Source organism: Cylas formicarius, unplaced genomic scaffold (assembly GCF_029955315.1).
Source record: "Cylas formicarius isolate icCylForm1 unplaced genomic scaffold, icCylForm1.1 PGA_scaffold_1__22_contigs__length_36826433, whole genome shotgun sequence".
NCBI classification, from domain to species: Eukaryota; Metazoa; Arthropoda; class Insecta; order Coleoptera; family Brentidae; genus Cylas; species Cylas formicarius.
Window position 1 is genome coordinate 32202813 of NW_026844264.1, and position 12391 is coordinate 32215203.

Below are 12391 nucleotides of genomic sequence, written 5' to 3' on the forward strand. Positions count from 1 at the left end.
TTGAGTTTACTTTTTTACAGGATGTTTTTACAAAAAAAAAGCATTTAGGGCACCAGTGCTTTAATTGTCCTTAATTACCAAAAATAACGTTGTAGGGCTTTTATTGTTGTTTATCTCAACTCAACTTTGACAATACCTCCCGATTATAGAGATTTTACACATTATCGCCACTAAAACTCAAACATTTTCACTTTTATCACGCACAAACACCCTGTAAGTGCTTCAGTGATTTCATTTAACACTTATTACTTTGTAGTTTTTATGTATTTGATAAAATTAACGTGGTACTATCAGTATTAATATGTGTATATTATTTAAAATATTTCAAAAAAAAGGAATGTACTTAATTTAATATAAAAAATAGTGTAGAACTGGTTTAAAGTGTTTTTCAGTCAGGCATCAAATCAATTATTGGTAATTAAGTATTGTTAAACCTTTAGAAAGAAATCAATAATTCGGTATATTCTTGCGTGACTGTCATTGCCGATAAAAAAAGTATGTTGTAAACACTACTTTCGATAATTTAACTACTTTATTCCAAATAAACGGTCTAGTTTTCGTGATTTGCATATTTTATTTGTTGGACAAACATAGACACCTGTAGTGAATGTATTATCTATCGAAATTCGTTAAATAGATGTGATCTTTAAGCAATCTCTAAATCTATTAAGATTTGAAAGTGATCCTGTATAGAGATTTAAATACGTCGATAAAATGTTAAAAATATGCTTCAAAAATTAAGTTTTTTTGTTAAATTCAGAATTCCTTGGAATTATTATTCTCCTTTTAAAAAATGTAAATTTGAAGTGTGTGTATTCTAATCAAAAGTGTCCTATTTCGCGTCCTTTTCTTTCCTACGCAAATTAAATGCTATTAACCAAAAGATGCACGCAAATATTGCCGAAATAAAATTCGTTGGTGAGGTTTAATTCGCGCCGGTTGCAGTAACCCAATTGAATACCACTTTCTTCGCATATGTGCCCGCGTTTCTTCACTCTCGATGGCCGACTGTAAAGTGAAGGGAAAATGCAAGAACAAGAATTTATAAATATAGGTTTGGGTTAATCCAAGATCCTAGTGAAACGCAAGTCGGTGTGGTTGGAGCACTCCCGTCTTCGATTTTTTTTCCGTACCGCACAAAAAAAAATGAAGATCAAGTCGATGTAAGTTGATTTGCGTATGGGTTGGTCTTTTCGTTCGCTCGTTTGATTTAAAAGCTCACGAGGAGGAGCAAAAAATAACGCCCGAGCTTAACAATAGTCGTGACTCTAATCGCCTATTGCCTCGAGACCGTGTTTACCGTTACTCGGCATTTTTTTCAGTCGTGTTTGTTTGTTGTAAATGTCGAATTTCTTATGTAATCAAATGTGAAATCGTTGTTGGGATTTTTATGTGCGCGTGTGTGAAAATTGTGTGCCGTTTTTGTGCGAGGGACGATGTATTATGGACCGGATTGAATTTTAATTGCGTTTTTAGCGTAGAAAAGTTTGGCGATTTGTAAACAGGATATTTTGGAATATACAGGGCGCTATTTAATAAGTATTCGATATTTCACGGGGTCCAATTTTTATTTTTGTTGGTCGGTACCTGGGGTTAATTTAGCTTTTCCTTGCAGTGCAACCTAAGTGTGGTTTCCCACTTTCAAAGGCTCGATACTTATCGTACGGCCCTGTATTTTATTTGTTGTAAAAAGAGATTTTTACGTGAAAAAGAGCCTCTAGGAGCAACCATTTTAGAAATACTTTGGTTTAAAGTAAACGATGTTCTCAGAAAAACGAAATAATTTTCTAGACTAACAAATATTTTCAAGCAACCATTATTAAACAGAAGAACACTACATAAAAATGGGGCGAAAAACCAAATCAAACTCGCAATAAATTTGTGCACTCTATATCTTTTAAACGAATTATTTTAGACTTTTAACGTTCAAATGCTCGAGAAATCACCGTGGAAATATGTGTGTGACTTGTTGCATTTCTTCGTCCTTTCTATATTCTTTCTGTTATTTTAATAACTAGAAATTTTCTTAAAACTAGATGCCGTTTGGAGTAAGTGAGTTTTGTTGAAAAAAACTACGCTGCTTTTTTAATTACATGTATATTGTAGTTCTAGCTACCTGAAAACAGTTGAGCGATTTGAAGTACCGCGGTATCTATAATATAACGGGAATTTCACACTTCAAGGCAACTAAAAAGCAAATAACGTAACTACTATGCATTTAGGTTATTATTATTATTTTCTTCTGTACGAGTGAGCGGCAGCCATCTTCAGCGATTGCTGAGATTTTTGTCGTCTTAAACTATAATAAGGTTACACCACAACGTTTCTCGGAGATTTTGCAATATTTAGTATATAGGTAGAGGGCGCTAATAGATCCGCCTATAATTTTTTTGGTGCGTTTTGCGTATTAAGACCAGTCATTTGAAAAAATTAGAACATTTGGGAAGTAAACATAAAAATTAAAATTTCGTATGAAGCAATCAATATTTAAAACAGGATGAGTATTGGATTAACAACATCTTATAAAAATACATCATCAACTCTAATCGTTTTCTTTTTGACGCTAGTAAGTCTATAACGCTAATATAATATTTTCCAAGATGAAGAACGTACCGTAATTCGATATACAGAGTGTCCCACAATTTATCCAAATAAGAAAATTCGTTCTCTACATGTGGCTATTAAAAATATAAGTACAGAAGACAGAAGAGAAGAATAATACTAATATATATATATATATATATATATATATATATATATATATAAATGAACGCATCAATTTAAAGCTAATTTTCTTGCGAACTGCTGATTCGATTTGGTTATACACATATGTATATTTTAATTGTAGCATATACAACTTGTTTAAAGATTGTCAGTTTTATACTCAAAGTTTGTTTGTGGGAATTCCTGTCTGCACTGTTAGGTGTTTTTATTCACGTTATTACCTCTACTGTTAAATCAAATACGCAATTTAATGTCAACTTATAAGTTCTTATTTCAAAAAGACCTAGGACTGACCTCCACGGAGTCCAGGTCTTAACTCAGTAGAACATTTATGGAATCAAAAGGAATATTGACTAGTATCGAACAAACACAAATGAAACGTCTGGTTCGAAATATAGTGAGTGACTTTGTTCTTGCTCTTGATATAGACAATTAATTTACTTTGTAACAATATTTTGTACATTTAGAATTCACCACACTTAATGTTATAAAAATATTTGAAATTAATAGTAAGTACTTTCTTTGATGGGAGAAGAAACAGTAATTGTTTGAGAGAAACGCGATCACATTTACAAAGATTTCATTTTAATCCTTGACAACCAGTGTTTGACTTCATCATCTAGGGAATTACAATAATATTTTCGCTAAAATATAGTTTTCATTGTCGTTTGCCAGGAATTTTGGGTTTTTCTTACCAAAGGAAACTATGTTTTCTGAGAGAAAAATACATTAAAAAGGAAAGAGGAATTCTCTATTTAATAAAAATTTTTGCTCTCATTTGTATATACATATATCTATAAATTAGTTGAAGTGAACATAAATACTCAAACAACTATTATTAGTCCAATGTTTGGTCCAACTTCACACGCTAGTCTAGACCACTTAATTAGTATGTATATAATTTTGAATGACCAAGATGTAAACACGAGATCGAAAAGTGTTCTGATCTGATCATTGTCACCAAAAATAATTGACTTTCCATTTGCATTATTTTTATGATTTGTTTCAAATTTTTTGTGATAAGCTATAAATGTTTCGCTTGACGTTAAATCCCTGATTCAAATTCCTTTCATTTAATAAGTGAATCAAAAGAAAACATTTTTTCTAAAATCGTTTCTGAGGATTTAAGGTACAATTAAAAAATATATAGCCAGTCAGTATTATGGGACATCCTGTATAAAATGTCATTTTTAATTTGAATAATTTATTTTAGTTACAAAAGTGAAACTTTTTAAGGAAATAGGAATTTACTCGCATATCCCAACTACAGCTGCTCCCAATATAACAACATTCGTAATCGTACTAATTCCCGGAAGCATTTATTGAATAACATTTTGCAAATTCTTTAGAAATAAGCGTACACCCTAGAACGCCTTGAAACCGAACAACCTTCCACGGTAATTGAAGCGAATATCTTTGGGTTTTCAGAATTCCCAATGTCATTGCCTCAAATATTGCTTTTTGTCTGATAATCCCATGTAAACTTTTTAGTGATGTCTTGCAACACATTTTTGTCTATTGATGAAAAAAGTTTTGTAAGTGTATAATTTTAAATGAAAAGATAAAGCGTTCCATGAATTTTTTTTTAATTGATAAATGAAAATACGGCCTTGAAATTTGGATAAACACGCAACAACAATTAATTGTTTCTATTGATTTCTACTTGAAGTCTCGGATAACATGTGCATTTATTAGCAATACAATTAGGTATTGAAAACTATGTTTTATTTCTTAAAATTATGTTCGATTTTCTGCTATCACTATATGGCAAAAGTAGAAAATCCAACATTTCAAAATACGTTTTTGCTTTAATGCAAAACTTTATCCTTTTGATAGTCGTTAACGAATTGACAATGAAATATTAAAACATTGAGTAGAAATCAGCTTCTAGAGACTCTGTGTAATGTTCGCCTTTTCAAAAATATTATTGACGATATATTCTATCTTGAATTTGTTTCGTATACGTTTTATAAACACATTGAATAAATAGATATAAAGAATTTTTCAAAATATATGAAAACTTTCGGAGGAAATTCGGAAAAATAATATTTAACAGCAAATTAAAACATTTTTTAAAGTGTGTTTTGCATATATGCATGTATGTATGCTAAAATGCATAACTATATTTAGGCTATGGTTAATATAATAGACGATGGACAACTAAACTTTGGTAAATAGGAGAAGATTTTTTTATTATAACGTTGCATGTATAAATTTCATGTTCATAATGCTTTGAAACAAGAAAATCATTGCAAAATATGTAGGTAGTAGTAGATAACCATCGAAAAAGTAAAACTTGCGGAAAACGTAACTGAAAAAATATTTTCATTGCCTCACGGAACACCAGTACAATCATTCGAGAGTGTATATAAAATGCGAATTTTCCAGCCGCACAAGCCGGCGAAGAATTATTTTTAATTAATACGTACACCAGTTTACCTTGAGCGACTTTCTTTCGAAATATTTGACACTTAATTTACTTATAACCGCTATGATTTAAATCCATCGAAGTTCGCATTAGTGGCCGATTAAAGCATCCACATTTTTCGCGTAAATTGCACACCTAACTACCTACATTAATCTAAAGTGGATCTGGTAGTTCCAAGTCACCGAATATTAACGATAAAATTCACAAACGTCTCGTCCATATTCAAAGTGACTGACTTTCATGCCTAACACCTTGATTAAAGGTTCATTTTCACTTTTATCTAAGATATTATTCGATTGATTTTGATATACACTTAGAGGCGATTATAAGATACAAAAACAGAACGAAATGTCAAAATGTAAAATCATGACCAACTGTGGCCACGATCAAATAAGTCGAATTTAAATTTCGCACTTAAATAAATATTATGAAACTAAACACTATAAAATTAGACAATTTCAATTATTACTTGATCCTCTACTTTATAAATTGAAATAATTTCTTTCGCTTTGCTTTATTTATTTCTTTTAATCAGCACATAAAAAGTACACAAAAAACTATTTATTTACTGGATTAAATCGTTGCAAATTATCCTCAGCTCTTCTCTGTAGATCGTCGAAATATCTAATAATTCGAACTCGTACTATTTTAGATAACCGTGTCCTTTAATTTCCTAGACAATGGACACATTAGTAAAACAGTATTCAATGTGATAGCAGTATCTCGCTATGTTTTTTGTAACCTATTTGCTGTTCTTCTAGCGACTTCACATCTGACGTACTGGTTAACGACTTGATATCTACTCATGCGTTGAATATTTGGTCGATTCTGCAATGAAAATTTTCACAGGCCGATATTTTTAAAAAAATTAGTGCCCTGTTTTTGCATTTTGCATTGAAATATCGCACATATGAATGTAAGAAAGTCAATAACTATTGTTTTAAAAATTAAATAAGCCATGACAGCTGTTGTCATGGAAACTGGCGTAGTTAACTATCATTTTATATTAAAATGGTATTTACACTAGCGGAAAAATCAGGCAACTGCTTGCATTGAGTTTAGAAGATTATATCCTCACGGATTGATTCCGAGTAAAAAAAAACATTTTGTAACACTTATGGTAGGTTTAAAAATAGCGGCTCAGTCAAAAGAAAAATAAATTCCTTGTAATATTAATAAAGAACCTGATGTCTTGTTATATTTTCAAGGAATGAATTTCAATCATTAGTGTTAAAATCAAAATAAATTAATTTGAATTTCATAAACTAAGTTTCAAAATGTTTGAAATGAATTTAAGTAAAAGTAAAATTTGGCGGATTTTAAAGACACAAAGTTGACAAAAGTTGAAGATCTTACAGATGAAGATAAACGGAGTTTTGCCGCATTATGTTAGAACGAATTCAAGGATCAACTAATTTTATTCACAACATACTGTTTACAGTTGAGTTCTTATGTAATACGGCCTGGCCGCCTAATTTATAAAACACACATTTCTGGTCAAGCAAAAATCCTAAGAAAAATTAAAAAATGTGGTCGCCAATGTATATGAGTTTGGCGAGGGATTATTTCTTCTGGACTTCTAGGACCGTGTTTTTTTAATGGAAGTATGACAGGGGATCAATATTTCGATTTCCTTCAAATATATCGAAAAGTTATCTCTTCCTGTGATTCCAAACATAGTGTAACAGTCCAGAAGGCCGGCAACAATTCTCTAAATACAAAACAGAATACGAAAAGTAAGTCAGTAAAAGGTTTTTTCATAATATTTAATTATGATTAGGTGTTATAAGCAGTAGGTAAGTAATATGTTGTTAATAATAATTACCAATTACATAGTAGAAAATCATCCAAGAAATAAACTCTTTGGATATAGTTAAAAAAAGCAACTTATTGACATCGAATATTAGATAAAATACGCGCTAATTCAAAATCTGTCAAAAATAGAGATATATATTCGAAATCTGAAGAAAAAATGTATTCAATTTAAAGACAAAGTCGACCTGTCAAAATTTGACAGACAAGATTTTTATTTTATATTTTTGATTGCATAATCGGAAGGTTTGGGAAAAATACCCCAACTTTGGTCGTTTAAACTTCATCGTGGGATCAATATTAACAAAGTTATCCATTTACTTATTTATAATGGCCACTACTACACCCGGTACTATTTTTTATGTTGGGCGTTTCACAATAAGTTGATACTAGACAACTTTTGACTTCCAATAATCATAAACTTTTACGTATCACTCACAATAAACACTTATTATAATTCAATATTGTCCCAAATGTATAAACAAAATGTTTCAAAAATTTAATTTTTGGTTTTTAAGTGTGACTGTAGATGCTTGTAACTTGTTCATTGTTTCTGTCTCTGAAATTTAAATCGCTTGCCATAAAAAAATTTGAAGACTTTTGCACTCTATTGCATATACATAATTGCTATTTCAGATTAATATTGGGCTTGGTGGTGCTTATATCGGTGTGTTCCGCAAGGCCCGCGGAAGCCGACTACGACTACGCCGAAGAAGCCCCACCTCCACCACCGAAGAAGGTGCCCGCGAGAGGCCCATTGACGGGAAGACGAAATCCCTTAGCTGGGAAGAACAACAAAGCCACTTCCACCACTACTACGACCGCCGCACCCAAAGTATGTCCTTTTATTATTCATAACTATAAAATGTCCTTAAAAAGAAGTCAACGAGAACAGTGAGTCGCGCCTTTTTATGAATACTTACACTCTTATAATTTAACCAGCATTTAACCATGGCTCTCACTCATGGTTTTATATCGAAGTTGGATTTATCAGAAATTACTAGTTTTTGGAGTTTTTTATTACCAGAGTTTTGCAGCAACAAAAACTTTTGGTTTAAATACAATTTCAACAAGGAAAAATACAAACGGCTTGGAAAATTATATTTACAACGAAAATTCGTAACTTCGCTTATAGCTTATAGGCTCCGTTTTTGGAAAAAGAAAAACGACAAATCGTATGGGAAAACAATTAATTTCTCATTGCAAATGTAATGACTGATTAAAAATAAGACATTTCCTGTAACGTTCGTCTAATTTGACGGTCTATGGTATTATGAAAAGTCGTCCAAAAAAAGTTTACTATGGAAATGCAATTATGGAAAAACACTTTTTAGAAATTAATGGAACCTCGCGTTCCTAAAGGCACTGTGTTTGCCGGACTGTAAATAAAAAAAAAAGGTTTCTCCATGAGTATCAAACAAAATCGTCAACCGTTGCCGGAAATGTCTTATTTTTCAGTTATTGCATTTGTAATGAAAAATTAATTGCATCCTAATACGATTTTTCGATTTTCTTTTCTTAACAATATTTTGTCCGCAAAAAGATTTATTAAGTGGTTAAGTGATTAAACATCAATTACGAATTACAAATGTAGTTTTTGAGCGTTTAATTATAATTTTGCAAATCGTTTGTATTTTTGTTGAAGTTGTATTATTGGGTTGTTCGGAAAGTCATTTTGGTTTTTTTGGGGAACATGAAAGACAGTTTTCGTATAATGAATAAATATTTTATTAAATTATATATTGGCCGTTCTGGTCCAACACCTTTTGCCATCTTTCTGGCAGTAACATAATTCCCCTCTCATAAAAGTTTTGGTCCTTGCTGGCAAAAAACTGGTTCAGGTGGTTTTTGACATCTTCATCTGAGATAAAGGTTTTGCCATCCAAAAAATTTTGCAGGGACCGGAACAAATAGTAGTCGGAAGGCGCGAGATCTGGAGAATATGGTGGATGTTGCGGTACGTCCCATTCAAGCTGTAAAAGTTTTTGGCGAGTGACCAAACTTGTGTGAGGTCTCGCATTATCCTGGTGGAACATTACACCCTTCCTGTTGATTAATTCGGGCCTCTTCTCTTTAAGTGAATCATTCAATTTGTCCAGTTGATGACAATAGACTTCTGAATTAATCGTTGTATTGTCCGGCAAAAGCTCAAAAAAAACGATTCCTTTGACATCCCACCAAACGGAGAGCATCACCTTTTTTTGGTGAATGTTGGCTTTTGACACGCTTTGAGCCGGTTCATCTTTTCTGCTCCATGACCTCTTGCGTTTAACATTGTTGTATACAACCCATTTTTCGTCCCCAGTAATAATCCGCATCAAAAATGGATCATTTTCTTGACGTTTGAGGAGCGAATCACACACGTCAACGCGACTACACAAATTTCGCTCCGTAAGGACATGGGGCACCCACACATCGAGCTTCGAGGTTAAGCCCATGCCTTTCAAATGGCCATAAACAGTCGAATTCGACAAATTTAATCTCTCACCGATCTCTCGTGTGGTTATTCGCCGATTTGCATCAACTAATGCCTTTATCGCATCTTTGTCAGCTTCGACCGGCCTTCCAGACCGTGGTGCATCTTCGACATCAAAATTGCCGGATCGAAATTTTGCAAACCAGTTCTGGCACTGGCGTACTGTTAACACGCCTTCTCCATACACATCCGTCAATTTTTTTCTCGCTTGGACAGCATTTTTACCTTTTCTGATATATGACGAAAATGCTGCTTATTGCTCTCCATATTTAAAAGGGCACCAACCAAAAACTACTGCGTAGAATTAATAGAATTTTTTCACACACGAGCCTTGCAATATCAGCTCTCAAGACATATAATGGTTATGCGGCTTAAGTGTGAAGTTGGTCTCGAAAAAACGTAATTAAGCCCTCTGACGGGAAAAAACGAAATGACTTTCCGAACAACCTTATAAAATAATATCCATTAGATGCCAACAGGAAATTAAAAACATTTTATTGCATGCTTCACATTTTTAGAAAACCAACCAAAACCAAAAACTCGTAATTTCTGATAAAGACAAGTCCGTTATAAAACAAAGAGGCTATTCAATAAATTCAGTGACAATAAAATGGATTGAAAATTAAAAATAAAATTTCTTGACTAACAAATTATGAATACTTTTCTAGTGAATAAGAGAAATGGTAAAACCAAGATGATTCTGCACGCTGATTTAATGTGATTCTAGGAAGAGGAAGAACCTGTCGAGGAAGAATACGAAGATGAAGCTCAGCCGGTTGAAACTAGTTCGACAACAGAGGTAAACAAAAAGCTTATCAAAAACGGGGTTGTCAGACCCTTTAGGAGCAACGACGATTTATTAGCGACCTTAAAGAAGAGGAGGGAGCAAGTAGTCCACAGTAAGATCTTAAATTATTGCCTCTATCCTTGAATTTTTTTAAATTTATTTCAAATTTGAGATCTAGTCGTTCACGATCGTGCACTAAAATTCAGCAGCAGCTCAATAATAAGCATTCTATTTTAAATTGGCTTGATAATATTATATTTGACAGAGTTGATCATGAAGGTTAATTAATTAATGACAATATATAAATGATGAACAATTAATTAATTAACAACAATTCCTATTTATTTTAATAAAATCATTAAGTTGGTCATATGATAAAAACAATTCTACTGTTCTTCTTTTTCATCCGCACATTCAAGTCTTGCGCTTATTCTCCTCTAAACAATCTTGTTTTTTGTTATTTTCTTCGATATCTGCAATACAATCTAGCAAATTGTTGTAGACAAGCAGGTGAAACCAGCAGCGACGGTAGAAAGGGAAGAGGCAGCTTCAGAACCAGTCCAAAAAGAATCGAAACCTGCTGCTTCGTCTTCGGGGCGTAGGAATAGATTTAACAAAGGTAAGAGTGCGAAAAGCGAAGTCGAAGAACCGAGTTCAACGGCGGCACCCGCCAGAACAGGAAGAAGATTTTCGGCGAGAAGTTAGGCCCTGTATAGATAGGTTACTACGTTTAAAAAAATTGAAGGCGGTCTTAGTGAAGATATTAGTGACGAACGGACTGATATGATAATCATTAACTTTTATTTTCAAAGCCATATTATTTGTTCTAACGGTTGTACGCTGTGTCCCATTTTTGATTTGATTTTACGGCGCACCTTACTTATTAATAAAGTCAGCTTGTTGCGGCTTTCCTGAGCCAAAGCTGTTTTTTTATGAAATGAAACGAAGGATTTGGAAAATTTTGCATTTCGAGACAGCCTTCCCTAGCTTTTTAAAAAGCCTAATTGAATTATTAAAAGGCATATAGAGACAAAAAAGTTTAGTTATATATCAAAATTTGTGAGTTTAATAAGAAATTTGACTGTGCCACTGGATGCTACCAAAAAAAAACTAGACCGCTAGCTTTATTAGGGATGAAATTGCTGCCCTGCTTCGTTTAAGGATGCGACTGTCACAACAAAAAAACCAAAACAAGTAATTTATTTACATCTAGAAATTTTTGCTGTCTCCCAATATTGCGTAAACAAGTCTGTTTGTAATAATTTGATATTTTTCACATAATTTATCGTCCTACAAGGGAGCGAATTTCTTCAGAGAAGATAAACTAACCAATGAAAAATAAGCCTCCGAGAATCTGTTTTGTATTTATTTTTTGTTGACATTAAAAAATGTTAGAACAACTATAACAACTATAACGATATCGTTTTATATGTAGTCGTTATATTTAATTTAAAAAAAATACATGTAATATAAAAGATTGATATAATTTAATTAAAATAAATAATTAAAATTAATTAAAATAATTAAATTAAATTAATTAATCAGTAACATTAAGTAAAGTACTATTCGCTAAACCCAATGTAACAAGATTTTGAATTTTTCTGTACTATCAATGTTTACGATTTATATAAACCTTTCAAACGAAGCATAGCAGTACCTCGGTTCCAATTTTTGTAAATATGTGTAGAACAAAATGTGATGGTGGTTACTCTTTATATTCCGGAATTTTTTTGAAGCGTGCAAATAATAAAGTGCTTTGATTCGGACTGTGGTCTGACAATCTTTGAACTCTTTAACGAGTGGGCCCTCATCTTTTAATATTCAAGCAGATCTTTTTGCAAAAGTTATTTCCACTGATGATAATAAAAATTTTTGGAATGTGAGTTGCGATGTTTATTTAATTTTCCCAGTACCTATTTAATTATTTTAGTGAACTTAGATGTAACTATTTAGTTAATTCTAATTTTCAGTTGAAGTACAAATTTCTGTAATTTTGTTACAAAAGTAATAATACTAATAATAATAGTAATAATACTAATAATAATAGTAATAATAATTATTTTTCTTTTTGCAGCCAATGCATAAAAAAGTGTAATTACAGTGGCGAGGTCTAGCTTGCAGCTACGCATAACTAATCACTTAGTATAGTTACTAGCCAGATAGT

At 32.2% G+C, this 12391-nt stretch overlaps 1 protein-coding gene across 1 annotated transcript; it reads left to right on the forward strand.

Annotated features, from left to right (window-relative positions):
• The first annotated feature begins 1048 nt into the window (after positions 1-1048).
• Positions 1049-12110, forward strand: LOC132696915 (uncharacterized). The gene is made up of 4 exons (XM_060662054.1): positions 1049-1163; positions 7601-7799; positions 10168-10339; positions 10730-12110. The coding sequence occupies exons 1-4, from the start codon at positions 1147-1149 to the stop codon at positions 10930-10932; spliced, it is 591 nt and encodes a 196-aa protein (XP_060518037.1). The 5' UTR covers positions 1049-1146; the 3' UTR covers positions 10933-12110.
• Positions 12111-12391: the final 281 nt, after the last annotated feature.

Bases quoted from the DNA above. Each gene is read 5' to 3' on its own strand.
- LOC132696915 (XM_060662054.1), top strand. The intron at 7,800-10,167 runs GTATGTCCTTTT...ATGTGATTCTAG, and splicing joins CTACGACCGCCGCACCCAAA to GAAGAGGAAGAACCTGTCGA. The intron at 10,340-10,729 runs GTAAGATCTTAA...AAATTGTTGTAG, and splicing joins GAGGGAGCAAGTAGTCCACA to ACAAGCAGGTGAAACCAGCA.